Below are 20617 nucleotides of genomic sequence, written 5' to 3'. Positions count from 1 at the left end.
GTCTTACTATCTTGTGAACTTCCTAACACACTTGTGTGCTGTAAAATACATACTGAATAGGTTTCTATTGTGTAATGAAAATTATAGCATCCAAGGTTTATGATTAATAGCAGGCAAGCTACTTCTACTTTGCTGCTCTTAGTGAACAACTTGCAGTTGGAGGACTGTACCTTTTGGGTGGATTCCATCCCTGCAGGGACAGGTTGGAGGATAGCATCTCAGGATTTCTTTCAGCCAGCACTAAGCAGTTGGGTCAGAGGAAGAAGTTAAGAAGGATGTATGACAAAACCCCTTGAATCTTGCAAATATTTCAGCCAAAAATGGCAAATTCTATAGGATTTCCAGTGGTTCTATTACCTTTCCTAATCACAGCAATTTAATGTAGCTCCCCTTGTCCCGTAAGTCCCTGCTCTGGTTTCATAACGCAACAGTCTTTCCTTTATTATCATACTGCTTTAGCTTGTAGGACTTTATACAGCTCCTACCAAAATTCTAACAAGTAGATGGTCACTATTCAGAACAGTATTAACTTGGACAGCCCTGTGTTACACTAGCAGGCAAAGTAATTTTGATGAACAAATGTTACTTTCCTTTTACGCAACAGTTGTTTCAGCACTCAATTTTCAAAGTACTAATGAAAATAGACAACTTTTATTACTGTATTTACCGGGAACACAATCCTTATGTATATAAAACCTTGCTTTCATCTCTCACGCTTGCAAAACATGCACAGTATTCCCCTAAATACTGTTTTATAGAGCAATAAATTAAGCAATAACCATAAACAAAGTTAGCTTGTGCAGGTTATACTGCTCATCTAAAATTTGTGAAGATTCTAGATATGATTTTTCAATGCTTTAAGATACTAAATTCATATCATCCTCAACTAAAATTGCATTTAAAGATTATTACAGCATTAACGTAAATTAAGAACATAAGACCTGCCATACTGGGTCAAACCACAGCCCATCTTGCCCAGCATCCTGTCTTTGACAGCAGCCAGTACTAGAACTTCAAGGGGAGTGTAGAGAACAGGGCAATAATGGAGTGATCCACCCTATTTCCACTCCAAACTTCTGGTAATCAGAGGTTTAGGGTCACCCCAACTATGTGGTTGCATTCCTGACGATCTTGACTAAAAAACATTGATGAACCCATCCTTCATGAATGTATGCAGTGCGGTTGTAGCTATGTCAGTCCCAGGATATGAGAGACAAAATGGGTGAGGTAATATATTTTATTGGACCAACTTCTATTGGTAAGAGAGACAAGCTGTCGAGCTACGAAGAGTTTCATGTGATTAGTTGTGCCTTGTGTGAAAAAGTACTTCCTTTTGTTTGTATTAAACTTGCTGTCTACTAATTTCATTGGGTGACCCCTATTTTTTTTTATTTTCTCTTTCACACTTCTCTACTCACTTTTTCCCACCATTCGTGATTTTATAGATCTATATCCGGGATTGGCAACCTTTGGCACACAGCTTGCCAGAGTAAGCACCCTGGCGGGCCAGGCCAGTTTGTTTACCTGCTGCGTCCGCAGGTTTGGCTGATTGCAGCTCCCACTGGCTGCGGTTTGCCGCTCCAGGCCAATGCGGGTGGCGGGAAGCAGCAGCCAGCACATCCCTCAGCCCACGCCGCTTCCCTCAGACCCCACTGGCCTGGAGCGGCAAACCACGGCCAGTGGGAGCCGCGATCAGCCGAACCTGCGGACGCGGCAGGTAAACAAACCGGCCAGGCCTGCCAGGGTGCTTACCCTGGTGAGCCGCGTGCCAAAGGTTGCCGATCCCTGATCTAGATCATATTACTCTGTCCCCAGTTGTTTCTTTTCTAAACTGAACAGCCCTATTCTTTTTAGTCTGTCCTCATATGGAAGCCGTTCTATACTCTTGATTATCTTTATCACTCTTAACCTTTTCCAGGTCCACTATATCTTTTTTGAGAAGGGGTGACCAAAACTAGACACAGTATTCAAGGCATGGATGCACCACAGATTTATATAGTGGCATCACAATAGTTTGTCTTATTTTCTATCCCTTTCCTAATGCTTCCTAACATACTGTTAGCCTTTTTTACCCCTTCTGCACATTGAGTGGACGTTTTCAGAGAACTATCCACAGTGACTCCAAGATCTCTTACTTGAGTGGTAATAGCTAATTTAAAACCCATAACTGTATATGTATATGTGGTGGTATTTTTTCCAATGTGCATTACTTTGCACCTATCAAGGTTGCATATTACCTGCCATTTTCTTGCCCCGACATATAACACAGTTATGCTTTAGTGTTTGTCAGCAGGGACGATACTTATAATTAAGGTTGAGTTGACGTTTCCATTGTAAGCCTCCTTTTTCAGTTGGCTCAACTTTCTCAAATTCTTTCTAGTCTGAAATTTTCCAGACTTGATTACAAGATGGTTATTTTAAATGAAATTTTTAGCAAAATTAGATCAGCCATTTTTGAGTAACAAAAACATGAAGAAAACCTACCATGATTTTCCCACATGTTCCAAACTCAGACAGCTCAATTGGACAACTCAAAATTGGCCAAAGCTAGAAACCTCAAACATGGCCTGTTTTACAGTCAACACTGAGAAAGAGCGAGCCACTTAGTATTTTTCAATTTTCTGGTGAATAATATATTCATTTGTACACATTTTTCTTAGGAGTCTTTTTGATCGCCTTCCTCTGAAGGATCAGAGATGGCCACAGATGGAGATGGAACATTGGATGGTGAGGGCCAGGGCTTTGAGAGGGAACCTAGCTTCCTCTCAGATGCTTGGCTGGCTGGTTCTTGTTGACATTTGCAGGGTTTAACTGATCACCGTATGTGGGATCAAGAAGAAATTTGGCAGTGCCATTAGAACAGTTTCACTATCCTCTGCAGTGTGTGGGTACGTGTCACTTCCCAAGATTATCTGGGTATAGCTGACAATCATTTCCCTGCCATTATGGGGGCCTTGGTGATCCCTCCTTTTATTTGCCTGTGGCACATAATAGTCTAGTCTCCTGTGGGCTGTAAAACTTTGGTCTAATTTTAGTTGGATTGAGTATGCAGATGCTGGGCGATGCTAGTGGCCTTCAATATACAAGAGGGCAGACTAGATGATCTGGTGGTCCTTCTGGCCTTAAACTCTATGATTTAGGCTACGTCTGTAAGAGTGCTCGTGTACTGTGTAGCCACGTTATGCCAACGGGAGAGAGCTTTTCCCTCCCTCAACATTTGCCATTTACCCGTGCATTTTATGAGGGCCCAGCTTTGGACCCTACTCCCCACCTGTTTAGTACGGCTCTAACAATGTCAACATATTACACCTTCTGCAATATCAATCAGCAGATAAATATTGCTTAAATGTAGTTTTTATCTATAGACTTTTTGGAGGTGTTCATCAACTGTATATGAGCATGTCACAAACAGTAATGAATTTATTATTCACACACGCTGAGGTAAGGAAGTATCCCCACTTTATAGACAGAAAACTAAGGCAGAGAGATTAAGTGCTTACCCAGTGTCACACAGGAAGTCTGACAGAGTGTGCATACCCCGCACTGGGCCGGAAGGGATTAACCTGGAGGAAGTTTCGCCCCTCAGACTGTACTAGCATGCTTCAAATGCTATGCTAGTATAAAAGGGAGTGGCCTGGCTCAGTCTGGTCTGACCACTGGAGAGGAAGGACCATTAGTTGAGGCTCCAGCTGAGGAGCCGTCACAGCCCTTGCCTGCGGGAGCTGGAGATCTGTAGCCATTGGAGTCCCAGGGAATTAAGTCGGCCGAAGTGCCCAGAGACTCCGCTGTCCCATGGACTGCGGCTTCAGGAAGCGCAGTAGGAAGTGATCCAGGAAGGCTGAGCGAGTGGTATCTTGTACCTGTGCAAGGTCAGCATGTTTCGGTGGGATTCCCTGCTGACCCAGTGGTGGACTATTCCGCTACTGTTAGGGCCCTGGGTCGGGGCACAGTGGAGTCGGGTGGGCCCAGGCCGCCACTCTCCTGGTGATGGCCCCCCAGGTATTGGCCACTAGGCCACACTGCCCTGTATCGGAGGGCTGCCATATTGACTCTGGCCACTAAGCCACACTGCCTTGAACGCAAGGGCCGCGGTATTGACTCTAGCCACTAGGCCACACTGCCCTATGCCCGAGGGCTGCTGCTTAGACCCTGATACTTGATTCTCATTGTGGCAAGACCCAAGATAGTCTGGTAGGTTGTAACCACAGTATCAGCACACACCCTGCCCACCCCGACAAGGGACAGGGCATGCATACACCACCAGAAAATCTGACTGACATTGGAAGAGACCCAAGATCTCTTGATTCAAAGTCACATACTTTACCAAAGACATCCTTCCTCTCTGGTTAAGGTTCTAAAATAAGACTGAGAATAGGAGAATATTCTCTTTCAGCAATGAAAAACCACCCCATAATTTATTTACATTTTGAGGTCTATCATTAAGGAAAAGGACTAAAGACTTGTATGAATGAAAGATTAGGTCTCCAATCAGTCATTTTACACTCCATATTAAACTTGCCAGAATGATGAGTCACAGCAATTTTCCTATTTAAAATGTCAATAACTTTTCAAGTTTGACTAATCAAGTAATCTTTGATATCATTCACTGGATCTCAGCTAGCTGAAAACTAAAATCTAGGTTCTCTTTTTTAGTTCTGTGAGAGTTTTTTTAAAAAAAATTAGGATACATTTGTTTATGGTGTTATCTTTCAAGAACCCCTTGTACAATTTAGCTCAAATTTGGTAGAAATATACATTCGCCCTAGGCCTAATCTACTAATTTTAAGGCCACTGTGTCATGTGGATTTTGAAACAAGTGAGGGGAAAGACACTGAGTTTATAATGAAAAGCTTAGATGAAGCCTCAGCTACAGAATAGGATGTTGCTGCACAATGTGATTAATTCAAGTTACACTCAAACGAGCAAAGAAAGGGGAAAGCCTCAGAAAATACTGGTCTCTTCCAGTCAATCTTTTGCATTTCAACCCTTCTATCCTGAAAATACTGTAACTCAATTTATTAAAAGCAACACCTGCTTATGTCAGGATGGGGTAATGATGCAGTGGTTTCTTATATTTATGGGGCTTATATTTAATCCTAAACATTGAACTGTTTGGTTATATTTGGCATTTACTCTTCCCTCTCTGCTGGCAAAAATATTTATGATGCACCTGAGTGCATATAACTGTTTCCCAAAGAACCACAAAGCATATTCTTCCAAAGGGATTTTTGTCTAGAAAGACACAGGAAGTCTTAACTGAGTTATTTTGGTTTTACTTACTACTGTCTGTGGTACTTAAATGAAAATGATCAGCAGTTACTCCTAGCTACTCTCTTCTGGAGCAAATAAATGTCCTATATTAAAATTCAAAAATTAGTTTTCAGATTCTGAAAGTATAGCTACTGTATTTGTTAGAAGACAGTTTATATGAACGGAAATGAAATCTGCAGAATGAATATTTTTAAAATTTCTTCACCAAGAAACATTAAGTTTTTCTAAAATACTGGCACTCTGCTTGTTAGTAGCTTTTTAAAAAGCAAATGTATGCTGATTAGTATTATAAAAACATTACATAATGATCATTTGTTTGTTAATAAAGCACAAATGTTTTCCATTTGCCAAATTGTTTCTGATTTTGTGTAGAACAGGCAAATAGCACAAAACTTATTGGTTAAATAAAATTTAATTTTTCTAGAAAAAAACCCTTAAAACTAGTTATATAATTAAACTACAGGCCACTTAGTCCTGAGGCTAAAAAGCCTATTATTATTCTTCAGAGCACTTTTCACTGATCAAGAAATCAGGTTACACAATCTGTAACAGCAGAGGGATATTTATTGTTTCATATCTGCCTAAAGACCCTATCTTGCTACTACCAGAGCTTTTTCTTTTTCTTTTTAAACTCCGCAGCGTTTCTAAGTATGGTGACAGCCGCATCAGGCTTTACTAGTAGCAGTGCAAGCTCAGTGAAAATCTGGGAAATATCAGTGGCAACATGAGAGACGGCTTTATTTGGCAGTGCTAAAAAAATATCAGGACAAATGGTTAAACAGTGTTGGGACAGCAGGATGAATAATCAATGAGCAGAGAGCAAGATAGAGGCTCCCTCAGATTCTGGATCGACAATCGACAGCTGAGAGATTATTTTTTGCAATGGTTGACTAAATATGGTCAGGGAAGAGAGAGGCACAAGAGAGCCTGTTTGCCTGGGAGTGCATGTTTCAAATGCTTAGCTGCCTATAAAGCTGTAACAGTTTTGCTCACGCCCTCTGAGTGGGAAATACAGTTAGTTTCTTCTGTAGTGTGCATGTGGGAGCCCTGACCTCACTAACAGACTTGACCTCTGGAGATGGAAAGTAGCTTCAACACAGATCTGCCTACAGTTAAGCCTGGAAACTTAACCTCAAGCATGAAAAGATGCAGTGCAATATCTAAGGAGCTGGAAGAATTTTTTTTTTTTTCTCGTCACTCAACTTTTTCTCTGATTATTTTCATCTGCCAATGGGCTGAGTTCACCATCCCAGGGCTTCCTAGCATCTTTCCTTGGACATTTAATTCTTAGCCCAGCAACCACAAGGTATTAATTTCTACGCAACATCAGCCATATTTTATCAATCCAAGAAAGGTAGCAACACCAAGTAAGCTTCACTGTTCACACTATTTTGCTTTGAAGTTTTATATCTATTTAAGGTGGTAAGGTACTGTATTCACTGAGACTTCCCCCATACTCCCCCTCGCATATAATGAAGAGCTGAATCAGACGAACACTCAGGATGAGATGGCTGCTGCTGATGTATCTCTCTAGGTCATTACCTCTCTTCCAACTGCAAATGCTGCATGATACTAAGCTTACAGGTAATAGAACACCAGGAGGCCTGTGTTATTCTGCACATTTAAAGGATACCTATGACTTTCTGCATGTTTAACTATTATTTACTAGATTGTTTTTATTGTTATATTCGTACCTCTATTCTGGGCACAGCTTAATTTCAGTGTATTAAAGTATCAAGCATTTATAGTGTAAAGAGCAAGCTTAGCGATAACTCTAGTCCAAATTTCACAGCAGATATTTGACAGATCTTTCATGAGATATGCTCTGGTAGTGTATTGCCATGCAATGATTTCTAAAAATCAAAATGATTTAAATTTTAGTGAAAAGCATCACCGTACCTTACAAATCACAACTAACTCAAACATTTTAAAACTATATTTTAAAGACATCAATAGTACAGTAATTCACTGCTTAGCTCCAAAACATTTGGTAGATTTTTAGTGATCTACCTTAGATGTACACGAAAACAACCCATTTTAAACCTAGAATGTGCATGCTGTAATTCTAATGCTGCATTGCTGTTTCTCCTTGTAGTACTGTGCTAGCTACTGCCACACTCTGATTTGCTCTCTATCAGCTGCACTAGCTTTTTGTCATGGGCTGCAGAAATTTTTACTTCCACTGCTCTCCCCTTTTCTCTGGACTATTAAATTTACTAATTTTTAAGCTTATTTCAAATTAGCGTTTCTAACACTGGAAAGGCAAAGTCTACTATAACTGACACCAACTTTTTATTTTTTTTTAAAAAACACCTAACTATAAATTAGACAGTCAATCTACTTCTGTCAGCTCTTTAAAAGTCACACCCTGCCAGCATACTGAATGTTTGCTGGTAATTAAAAGCTGATTGTGTACCTTGGAACCACATAACAGAATGTGAAGAAAGGGGATAAAATTCCATTTAAACAGATGAACATTTATCATTTATGTAAACTGGCACTGATATTGCAAGCCTGAAAAAGATTCTGCAACTGAAGCAGGTGAGCGACTACACAAACTCAAAAAAACTATTTTAGAAGTGCTGAATAAGCACTGGCTCTCACATATGACCTATGGCCTGCTAAAAGCCCAATCCTGCCACAATCTTTTTTTTTAAATTCAATTTCATCATCTTTTGAATTAGCAGGATCATCAGCATTGTGGGAGTTTGGTTTTTCTTTGTTTTGTTTTTTGTTCTAAGTCTGGATCTGCAGTAGAAAGAGATACTAGACCTGGGGGGAAGTGGACAGGATTTTTTGAGTGGGGGAAGGGGGTGAAGGTTATTTCCTTCCATCATATTAGATGAGTTTATACTTCCCTTCAGGATACTAAATGCAATCTGCATACCAGCATGGAAATCTGGCAGAAGACTCAAAGAAAACTGAAGTTCTTATGGTGGACTACAATTATCCATTCCAAGAAATTACTTTGCAAAGCCACCCATCAATGACATCTCTACCTTCAAAACTGGCCAGCCAGAATGAACACCAAGAAACAACAAAAATCTGGATAAGTGCTTCAAATGTCCATGTCATCACGGAACATGGAACTGTAATACGCTTTAAGTCACTTTGCAGGTAAATTGCATTGTAAAGTTCAGTCTTAGAGAAAAAGGTTAGCTTATAACAAGTTTATTATAAGATTGTTCTTTCAAAGAAATGACAACATGCATTCTGCATCTTCTAACGAGGAAAGGAACGAAAAAGCAAAATACTTTCAGATTCACTTGACAGATAGCTGAGCAACTATATGTATTCCTGCCCAGAGTACATACTTCTTTATGTACCCATATGAACATACAATGCTATGGAATGTAAAGAAGTATGTATTTTTGGCAGGCACTGAACGACCAGTAAGAGGAAACTAAACTGCAGCTGGAAGAAACAGGTCTCCTATTGTTTGAATGACTTTCATGTGGCAAATTAACAAATTAACTTGGTAAGGGTCAGATGACGCTACTGCCAAAGTAAAATCACTTACTGCTTATGAATCTTGAAACATTATCCCAAGTCACTTATTCAGAGGGTGGGTAGAGAAAGTTCTGTTATTTGTTGTAGATAAGTTATGAACAAAACTTTAGGGTTTTTGTTTATAAATTCAAAATTAGTTTGGAAATGCAAATAGTCACACTAGAAAGCTCTGGATGAAATATATAGCCTATTTGCAAAACTGATCATCAATTCTATTCAGAATAATCTTTTTCATCCTAACTTTATTCAACTAAAGTAGACTTTTTTAAAGATTATCTAAAGAAATGAGGAATGTGATTAAAAAAAATCTTAAATCTGCAGACCATGCTCTGATTCCAAAATTAAGTTTGCCTAGTAATCCAGACACTGAGTCTAGTAATAATTAACACTGTTGTAAGAAACTGCTTGGCAGTTGGTCTTTGATTTAGCAAACAGAAGAGAAAAATGTTTTCAAAATTATTTTAAATTACCATATACAAATTCTAATATTTTAGAGACATAAGTTTGGGGTTTCTCCAAATCAACCATTATTAAACTCACTGATAGCTTGGATGGAATAAACTGCAGTGTCAAGTTCATGCATGTAAAGTGACAATGCAGAGATTTCTAGGCCACAGCTGCCAGTCAACGGATTAAGGCTAGTGACAGATTCCAAAATAAAAACACAGGAATGACAGAACACAGGATTCCTACATTATTCTGAAAAATGTAGCCTAATTTGAACAAAACTGGCTAAGCAATTCTGAATTACATATGAAATTATCAAATTTATACTGCTGCTCCTTCAACTCTTCACCTAAAATTTCAGCTTTGAATTATGAAACCCCTAGTTTGGTAAGCTGTAATTATAAAAACTATATGGAAAACAAGAGAAAGGTGAAGCTGTCAACAGAAGCATGTCATTTATTTCTAAAATTAATGTTAACTAAAACACATCAACATAATCACTCAACACAAAGGAATTTTTAAGTAACGAATGACTTGTGCTGCACTTACTCATCTATGTATAGATATTACGGGAGATGCCGAACAGCAATGCCTGCATATTATAAATGCTTGTCGTAAAAGGCACAATTGGCCCAGATTAAAGAATAAAGATTCTGAGTCCACTCACTTTTTTATTTTAATATTTTTAAAATTCTGGGATCATTTTTGTGTCAGGAAAGGAAAATCACAAATGTAAGAGACCCAAAGGATAATTATGCCTTCAAAAATATTAGTTTATTGGATGTGTGCCATTTTTCAAAGGAGGCGTATTTTAACCACTACAAAATACCAAAAATTATTAGATATCACCAGCTATTTTTTTTTAAAAAAAGGATTTAGCCAGAACTATAGAATTACACACATAAAAAGGAATCAAACTAACGTAACTGTATTCATAAGGTAATTTTTAATAAATTGGTCTGAGTTATTTTCCACATGATCAAATACCTTGGAATGCAGCCTGTATAGAACGCCAACCTCCAAATTACAGGCTGTTTTATAATGAAAAAAAACAAACTATTAGCAACTCTACTGGGTTTCATAATGCTGTTTAGCTTTTAGGCTCGTAACTGACAGATTTGCAGACTGAGAGCCCAATTCACTATTGGAGTAAGCGGACACAACTTCACATTTACTTCTCTGAAGCTTTCCTTATTGTGCCAGCACTTGATATGTAGGTTTCAATCTACGTATCTGACTATCTTTACTAAGGATCAAACTTATTGTGACAGGTTCTTTATAACGAGCCACTGATGCTGAAACCTCTCTTGCTATGCCAAAATAAGACAGCAATTCTACTATGAAACAAAATGACAGTTCTCAGAGAGAGATATAAAAGTTAAAATTATATATTGACATTGCTTCTTGCTAGCTCATGTTAACATATCTCTAAGAATATACTCAGTCACTCTAAAATGTCACATCCATCACTTAGATCAGCTGTTCAATTTTAACTGAGCACATGCTGAACTCTGGGCATCTGCTGACACTGTTGTAACTCAAATATTTCAACTGTGTGACTGACAGGGATAACAGATGCTGACATTATCAAATGCTACACTGCTGTTTTCCATGGCCACTTTTTTTGCCCCGATATGGCCAGTACATGAAACTGTATTGCCATCCAAAAGCATACTTGAGCAGCTGGATCTGTAAAACAGCTCCTGTATAACTGGTAAAAATAGAAGCCACTTTTATAGCTGTCTTTAATGCTTAAGTTCAAATGACACACCTGCTATGTTTCTATTAGGATAGATGGTGTAAAGAATATATTTACATAAATTTCATCACTAGATTTCACAACAAACAGATGAAGACTACACTTGACAGGAGCATTATTAGTGCATGGTTTGAACTAATGTCTCCCTGGCAAAGCTTAAACCCCCCCCCCACAGGTCTTCAAATGCAGTATGTGTCTGTTTAGTGTATCTACTGCAGTTTACCAGAACAAATTACCTTTAAGAAAATGCATGAAATATAGCACGTTTAACTCTACTTATAAAAGATATGTAGTATGTTAAGGAAACTTTCACCTAAAAGGGCTTTAGATAAAGAAAATTCCAGATTGATAACATCAGGTGTTTGTACAGAAAGAGAAAGCATGTGTAAACAGAAAAAAATTCCCTTGTACAATAATGGCATATATGGAAATTCCTAAAGTGAACGCTAAGCAAAAATGTACCAAAATTAATTAAAAGCACTTGATATTTATAAGAGAAAGGCTATGATACTCCTCTTTCCACAACCTAATCTGTTACTTTTTCTAATCAACTATTATACTAAAGCAGCAGAAAGATGGGCGGGGGGGGAGAGAAGGGAGTGTTGCTTTCTCTAGTGCACTTTAATTTAATGAGTAAAAGGAATAAATGTAAGTGGCCCTAAACATAAATCCAAACATTACTCCAGAATTAGGTTTAATACTGCAATTGTACTTTGACATGAGACTAGTTTATAGTTACAAATTGTGCCTACAAAGATGCTAAAAGAGAGAACAAACTGGTATATCGTATAAGGCATTCTGGGATAAATGTTTCCTTCCTGCCCTCCCTCCAAAAATGACTTAAGTTAAATCTTCAATTACTTTAAAAATTAAAAGCGAAATGTCAATAAGTGTAACATTTATAGCTGAAAAATGTGTGTACTTTTAAAATTGTACGTGTACAGTAAAAAAATCTCAGCTGTTTTGTTACAAAAAGTTACAGCCTTCCTGCACTCCAATGCTTTGCTAAAGCTGGTAAAATGGAACCAAATCACCTCTTCAATGGATTTGGTCCCCTTCAACCAGCTGTAGCTATGCATTGATCACTACAGGACATCAAATATTTTCAATAATGGATTTAACACTTGTATAATGGCAACTTTGAACATGCTTCAACTATTCTGGACAGATTAAATGCACACTGTCAACAGAAGGAAACAAATGTGAAAGTATGGTATTCAGTTATACTTCAGGGTGTCCTAAAGGCTGTATTTCTAGATAAACAATTACTTGTGGAATTACTTGTTTCACTTTCTGTTCTTATTTAGTAAAAAAAATGGTCCAATGGTAATTTCTATAAGAAAAAAGTTAGGCATTCAAATAAATGGATTGTTCAGTCATGTACTGCTTCCTGTTTTTTCTTAAGGTTTCTCCCCACTGCTTTAAAAACACATAAAAAGGGAGGGGGGAGAGGGAAATGTACTCTACTATCATATTTATTCTGCTTCACAGGTATTCTTTTTCTAACCATATTGTACTAGAGAGGAAATTCCTCAGGGGAGCAACTGTATTTGCATCTTGTACATGTTGAGATTATTATTTACAATTAACAGCTAATACATTTGTCACTGACCTTGATGCTACACTCTAATTCACCACCTAATTGCAGGTCTAACCCTCATTTCTCTATTCCATCACCACCAAACAGTTCAGTACCTCAACATGGATTCACCCAATACAAATACCAAAACAAATAATAGCAAAAGGATTTCCAACTCCATTTTAACGACATGTATAATCTCTCAAATTGTGATTACTAGTTTATGAACAAATTCGTCTCTGCAGCAAAATATATGCCATATGCTATTAAAGAAAAGTATCTGTCAGACATTCAGCTTCTGTTGCCACTTAACGCTAAACTATACTAAAATTATAACTTTGAATTATTCCTTTGATGAACTGGTAATATGGATGCCCAACAAAGGACGGTAGTCTGTATGGCCATTACTTAAGAAGTCCTTTTGTGCAAAAAGGTGATTCAATTTAAGATGTTAATTGCACTATTCTTTAAGTTTTATTCCCAAGACAGAACGCAGAATCAAGATGTTTGCGGCTATGAGGACATGTGCACTCACTCACTCTTCACAGCTACATTCTTTAGCTCAAAATATTTGAAGCAGCAGAAGATTTCTGGACAAGTTAAATATAACCATGGTTATGGTAATTTGGAAAATATATGATTGACCCATAATATATACTCAATTTCTATTTTTGTTTCTATTTGGTGCTTGTAAAATTTGGTTAAGTAGTAAGAAAAGGACATCTCAAAATTAGGGAAAATGTCTTTACAACTTTCAACAATGGGGTTCATAATCTTTAGGGGGAAAAGGCTTACGCTAATGAGTCTGTAACAATGTGGTCTATTTAGGTGGACTCAAACATTTTAACAAGGTTCTCTGTTAAATAAAAATGAAATTTCTACACACTTCCTCCATCTATCTTGAACATAATAGTTTCTTCTTATTCAGGAATTCCTTTAAGCAAGAAGTGTATCTATGGCACATACAGAATCAGGTCTACTGTATTGTATAATTTTTACATACTACTACAAAAGCCAAGAAAACTCTTATTCTGTACTGATTGTTCTTTCATATGTGTACACACACACAAAGGTAAAATATCTACTTGTTACAATAATTAAAACTCAAACATTAGGATGTTGATTACTGGCCGTAATCAACATACGATCATTAAGACACTATATCCGCACAAGCACACTTTCATGAAGGATAAATGCGGAGAAAAAAATTCTGAATTATCTAAAACTATAGTAACTATTTATTGTCTTATTTTAATTAAATATTTTCTACTTAATATCCAAAATCAATTAAACATTTAGTGATTTTTCAGATTATTAATTAAAACAAAACATTAGAAAGAAAGCATTAGGAAATAAGCAAAGATCAAATTAAAAATCAGTGAAACGGCAATATATTAAAACCTTGCAATTCAACATAATTCAATGTGCTAGATATAATAGGCTAATAATATCAACAAAGTTGAACTACATTTACCTCAATGATCTACAGACATGTAAAGCTATCAGTATAAAAGCTAAACTGTAATTTTACAATAGTATGCCTCTATCTCCTGTGACCAAATGATGTTGGTACTCAAAATTGACAAATTTGCACAAGGTTTTCTGAGAGCGAGTCTAAAGGTGAAGCATATGGTAGTGTACTGCTCTGTTAACTTAATGGTCTGTAGAGTGGTAGCACAAACAGCTTGTTGGTTGATCAGTTTTTTTGTGGAGAGAGGGGTTATCTTTGCTTGAGTTTCAGCCACAATGTTCACTATCAGTCTTGGGGTGCTAGAATGTATGAGCCACAATGTGCATCATTTCCAGGCCCCTACTTGCAGGTGAATGCCAAAAAGAGAGGTGCGGAGGCCATTGCTGGAGACCAACTTTTAAAAAAGGTTGTTAAACCTTTATTCAAACAAACATTGCTTTACTGACACATCAACTATCAAATCTATTTCTGGGGGGGCTGGGGGTGGGGGAGACTAAGTCATGACAGAACTCTTCCAGAAACTTCTAAGAGTCCTTAGCTGTATGACCCCATCGCCATACTATCCTGGCATCTCCCCATATGAGGGAAAAACACAATAGTTGTGGTGGGGAATAATCTGGGCGTCAAATGTCTATGACAAGTCTTTTAGAACAACTGCCTTCAATACTACTGACAAGGTGTTGACAGACTTGAAGATTCTAGTAGGGTTTACACAGTTGCTCTTAAAGAGGTCTGCCTGCTGTTTATTAGTAGGACTAGCAACCTGTCATAAAGTGGAATGTAGGGGTGTAGTAGACACACAGCTGCTTCTGGATGCCCACTTGGCAAGTGTCAAGGAATCTTTTGCCATCATCCATCTAATCTTTTAATAGTAAGCGTTGCTGTATAATCCAAGCACTTCTGAAGTAAATTAAATCTATCTAAATTTGGCAAGAGGTTTGGGTCCTTTTGTGATGTGGTCTTCACACTCATGTCTGTCACCTTAAGACTAGATTACTACAATATTCTGCACGCAAGTCTATAGCTTCAAGCTATGTGAAAATGATAGTTAATCTAGTAAAACACCAAGATTTCACATGACACCATGGCAACTCATGAGGGGCAAAGACTGCACTAGCTTTAAATTTATTTCCAGATGAAATTAATGCTCTGGTTTTGACTCATAAAGCCTTAAATAGTTTATGTCCCTTCTATTTAACAGACTGCCACGCTATATGTGATACAACACAACAGTTAAGAACAAAATACCTGAGGTAATAGTTCCCTAGTTTTAACTGGGAAGAGGCTGGCAGGAGGGTAATGAAACGGACAACCAATAGTAGAAGTTTGTGAGTGCTGCATACAAAACTGCACCTGGGACAACATAAGCCACTCTGGCAAGAGATGAGGGGCCATGAAAATTTCAGAACAAAATGCAAACCTCATGAGATTTTCTCTTAATTTCTTCTCATATCAATGTGGAAAATACTCATCTACTCATACAAAAAATGTATGAAATAATCAAACTATTTCTTCTATAGGTTAGGAAAGAAGAAAAGGAGATTAAAAGAAAAACCACTTAGATTTATGTAGGTGCTTGTATGGCTCAAGCACCTACATAAATCTACCCTTTCCTCTTCAGTCACAATAGTATCCAAGTATCACTGTAGGGATCAATCACTTATACCTGGAATATTTTCCCACCTCTCAATCACTGTTCTTAAGCTTGTTACTGCAGGAATGCTTCTATGAAATGTGGGTTTGCACCACACTCTGAGATCAGACAGCTTCAGTGGCCCAATAAGCAGTTGTCTCAATGAGTAAGAGTGGTCTTGACCCCAAATACAGGAAATCTAATCTTGCAGTGAAGAACATATGGATCACAGTCACTAGGCAGCATCCTCAGAGCAATAGCCATTGAATCCTGGCAAGCTGGAGACAGAAGAAGGTATTTTTGGCTACTGCTTTAATTTTAATAATTAAATGGAGATATCCTATCTCCTAGAACTGGAAGGGACCTTGAAATGTCATTGAGTCCAGCCCCGTGCCTTCACTAGCAGGACCAAGTACTGATTTTGCCCCAGATCCCTAAGTGGCCCCCTCAAGGATTGAACTCACAACCCTGGGTTTAGCAGGCCAATGCTCAAACCACTGAGCTATCCCTCCCTGAAGATATCAAGGAGCTACCTAGATATCAAGGAGCACTGACAAATCTAGTAAAATACCCAGGCTTCAGATTCTGGTAGTCAGAAAGGCAAGTGTGCCTTCTAATTAGTGCAGCTAGTCATGTTGTCTAGTGTCTTCATTAGCTCCTTGAAGTGTTTCCTACCTTAGATACTATGGCAATGAGTGCTGTAGAAAAACTTGAGTGCAATTTTTCCTATTCTTTATAACATTTCCACTGGATTAAAGTGTAGTTCCATTCAAAACAACTATAACTGTTACTATCTGGTTCTGTGTTTATGTGTGCATCTGATTCCATATGGACGTTGCAATTTACAAGTAAATATTTTCCTAACTGCCTGTCATGATAATGTAAGAGTTAAAAGTCAATCGTGGTACTCTTCTCATGTATTAGCCACAAAAAGTAGTAAAGATTCTACAGGCCAAGCAATACCCACAGTTACACCTCCAACTCCATTAGCTTTTCTGTTACTAAACAATTCCATTACCTTTCAGCTCAAACAAGCAATGAAATAAAAATATTAACACTTCATTTATTCATAAAATGCTGGTTTAGTTGCATGCAAATGACATCACATTTTCCATTATATTTGCACTTAACGCTAATGAAAGTGCTGGACTGAAACTCCATTTATCCACAAATAGCTCTTCACAAGCAGTGACAGTGAAAGCTTTCCAAACAGCTTAAATCATGCAAAAAAGCCAACTACTAGAATTATTATATACAAATGAAGATTTTGAACCCAACAAAACATGCTTACAGATCAACAATTAAAGAATGAGCTGTTGCGCATAGGTCAAATTTGGCAAATCTACTTCAATAAATATGCTATTATAAATACATAGTTTTGATGTTTTAAATTATTGTACCATCAGGGGCAAACTTAGCATGACAAACTTAAACATGCTCACTTTACACTGTACAGGGCTTTAGAGGAATATTCTTGTAACTTTGCTTTGTAAATCAGTTTGTACTATTCTAAACAGAAAAGATTAAGACATTATGGTTACATGGTTAAGCACTCAAATCACATAATGCCATTGCAGCATGCATCCGACGAAGTGGGTATTCACCCAGGAAAGCTCATGCTCCAAAACGTCTGTTAGTCTATATGGTGCCACAGGACTCTCTGCTGCTTTTACAGATCCAGACTAACACGGCTACCCCTCTGATGCATAATGCCATTGTTACAGTTGAGTGTGCAACCCAAAACTGCCTACTTATGAGTGTGAATAATACAATCTTTAACTACATGACCACATATTTTTTAAATATTACACAATGTTTCTATAAGCTTACACATGCAACTTCATCTACTAATGTATAAGTCTACATATGGCAGACAGAAAAACGCATTACTATGCTAAGAAATCCACACTCACTCAGCAACTTACAGTACTCATAGCGTGTTACATGAAGACTCCTGCAAATCTGTGCCTCGTTCACTGAGGTTTATAAACCTGTATTACATTGTTACTTGAAAAATAGTAACTTAAGATCAGATGACTCAAGACAGGAATGTTATAATCACACAAGGGGACAAAGTTAAGGATACATATGGAACCATAACCATGGCATTCTCATATCTGAACGTCTACTATTCCCCCACAGTACTTTTTATGAAAATTCCTAGGCTAATATTTTTTAAATTAATTAATTAGGCCAGGACAGCCCTTGCTTCATTCGGAGTATACGTTGCACTATTAGACGCTCATGTGAGAATACAATTAACCATGCAAACTACTGTGCTCCTATGGAGCCCTTGCTCACTGCACAATTTCTTAAATACCCACATTCCCAAGTATATGTATCTAACATACATGCATGCACAACCCAACCAACCTTCCTTCCATTGGTAGAAAGTTGTTAAAAATACCTCTATTTCAGTTATTGTGCATGTGCAAAATACAGTTTTCAAAGCCTCCTAACTCTCAAATCTCAAATTTTCACTGAAATACTCAATGGCTCTTCTTAATATTCATTCCATTCAAAACTTCAACTTTTTACCCTCAGTTGTTCCAGCTATAGAACAGTTTAATGGCTGTAAACAAAAATGTTTTTTAAAACGATTGGGAGAGCATCTCCTTCCCCTCACCACATAGCCAACCATCTCAGCCTTCCTTCTCATGCTCAATAGCTGAATCATTTTTACATAAAGTCTCTCTCCAAAATTTCACTTTTGGGTAAAAATCTGGCTTGCTACATTTCAGCATAATAAATCTACTATAAAAGTTACAGAAATACCAGAATGTTTTTTCTCATTTTTCCTCCTTTAATCAAACATCATGAACTAAACACTAATGACAACAAGACTTTACCTGGGATTCCCTCTTAGCGCAGCATGATGGAGAGCATTAAATCCATTGTTGTTTGTGATAGTAACATCAGCCCCAGCTTCTAACAGTACAGCCAGGATGTCATCACGCTTTTTACTTATCGCATCATGGAGTGGAGTATCACCTTCAGAATCCTAAAAATAGAAATGATTTTCTTCAGCTTCCATATTTACCTATTTAAAAAGGAAATTTATGGGAAAAGAAGGTCTCACATGTCACTATAGGAACTAATGAGATGCAAATACAAGATAACTTTTAATATCATTTTCCAGCACTTACAATTATAACTTCAATCCAGTCTGCACACTTAACACTGCTTTTTGGTCAAAATAGTTTTTGTGAAGTTTAATCACAGAACGAGGACAGTCTGAAGGAGAAGTTAATATGTATTTATTTATTAATTGCATTACTATAGCATCTAGGACCAGGACACCATACAACTAGGTACTACACAAATACAAAACAAAACAAAATACAAAACAGACTGTCACTGCCCCAATGAGCTTACAATCTAAATGCAAGACAGAAAGGGAAGCAGAAGGAAACAATGATACAATATTAATCAGCATGATAGGTAACAGTCTCAGCACGCCAGTGGCCCACTTATCAAGCTTTATGTAGGTCTCACGGCAGAAGACTGTTTTAGTGAGGAATTTGGAGGAGGTAACTTTGCAGTTGTTTATGGGGAGCTCTTGCCCCAATAGTGAGGGGCAGCACTTAAGAAAGCATAAAGGTGCTTTTTTGAAAAGTTAACGAGTGATCGAGGCTGGAATTATTGGCCTAGCAGAGGCGGGAGCTGACATCTCGATAAAGATGATAGGTAGGATGAGGATAGGCCATCAAGGGCCTCGAAAATGAAGACATGTTGTTTATGTTTGATACAATAAAGAAGAGGGAGCCAGTGAAGGGATGCAAAGACAGACAACATGTCAAAGCAACACATTAGGAGAAAGATTTGTAGCAGCATTCTGAGTAGATGATTGGGGCAAGAATGCAACATTAACACCAGGGAAAGTAATGTTGCAATGACTGAGACATGAGTTCATCAGATCCTGGTCAAAAGTTTTAACTGTGTGGGTGGGTAGGAAAGGCTGTATCTGAGAGAGGTTATGCAGAAAAAAATTAACAAGATTTACACATAGCCTGAATGTGAGGAGCTAGAGAAAGGTCTGAATCAAAGAGGTTACAGGCCTGAGCAATAGATGGTTGTGTTGTCCACAGTGAGTGAGAGTAAGAAGTAGGGAGAAGGGAAATTAAGAGCTCTGTTATAGTCATGTTGAGCTTTAGCTGTCTGCTGAATATCCATGAGGAGATGTCAGAGACAGACAGACAGACTCAGGTCTGGAATAGAGGTAGATCTGTGTGATCTGCACACAACAAAGAGCTATGCACATTTTTCAAGTATGTAGGCAATTTGTAGTTCAGTATCACCTACAAAAGTCATTAACTGCCATGTTTTCTGCATGTATTTGCTATAAAAAGTGTCATGCATCACAAAAAAGTTAGACATTAAAACAATTCTTTAAGTTCAAGATTTATAAAAATTTAAATGTCTACTAGCATGAATTTCAAATATATAGTTCATAAATTTAATCATCATGTCTGAGACAACTGTCATAGAAAAATTCAAGCTAAAACCTCCTCTAATAAAAATAATATGAACAAAGCAGACTAATGAAAAATGTGCACCCCCTCAGGATAGTTAAACTTGTGCAAGGCTGTATTTTAAATAAAGCAAAAGGGAAGCTTTCATGGGGCAACATTAAATTTTATAAATAATTTAGGGCTTGTACCAACAAGACAATACATGGTTTAAAGGTGCCAGAAATTTTTCAGCACATACCTGACCAAAGAATTTATATTTATTTTTTAGCTTCCTGGGGTTTTAGTTTTGAAAAGTCCAAATTAAAGAAAAAAATACACCATTATTCCAAAAGCAAAACACCTTATGCATAATTTGTTCCAAAACCCAACAATTTAAATTAAAAATAAGTTTCCTATAATATCTACAGTAGAAAAATGTGTTTAGTTGAGTTCATTATACTGCTGCAGAGATGCATATTCTCAGGATTTATGTTTC

At 37.5% G+C, this 20617-nt stretch overlaps 1 protein-coding gene across 6 annotated transcripts in view; it reads right to left on the bottom strand.

The window, feature by feature from the left end:
- MIB1 (MIB E3 ubiquitin protein ligase 1) overlaps nt 1-20617 on the bottom strand; it is a 113599-nt gene that overhangs the window by 46425 nt on the left and 46557 nt on the right. For all 6 annotated transcript variants that reach the window (XR_005593591.1, XR_005593592.1, XM_039522264.1 and 3 more), the window contains exon 12: nt 18520-18671. Coding sequence is in view for 4 of the 6 variants with exons in the window: in XM_039522264.1 (XP_039378198.1) it covers nt 18520-18671 (152 nt within the window). In the remaining 2 variants the exon portion in view is untranslated. The remainder of the gene's footprint in view (nt 1-18519; nt 18672-20617) is intronic.

This window comes from Mauremys reevesii, linkage group 2 (genome assembly GCF_016161935.1).
Source record: "Mauremys reevesii isolate NIE-2019 linkage group 2, ASM1616193v1, whole genome shotgun sequence".
Classification (NCBI taxonomy): Eukaryota; Metazoa; Chordata; order Testudines; family Geoemydidae; genus Mauremys; species Mauremys reevesii.
This window is presented reverse-complemented; position numbering and strand designations above follow the sequence as displayed.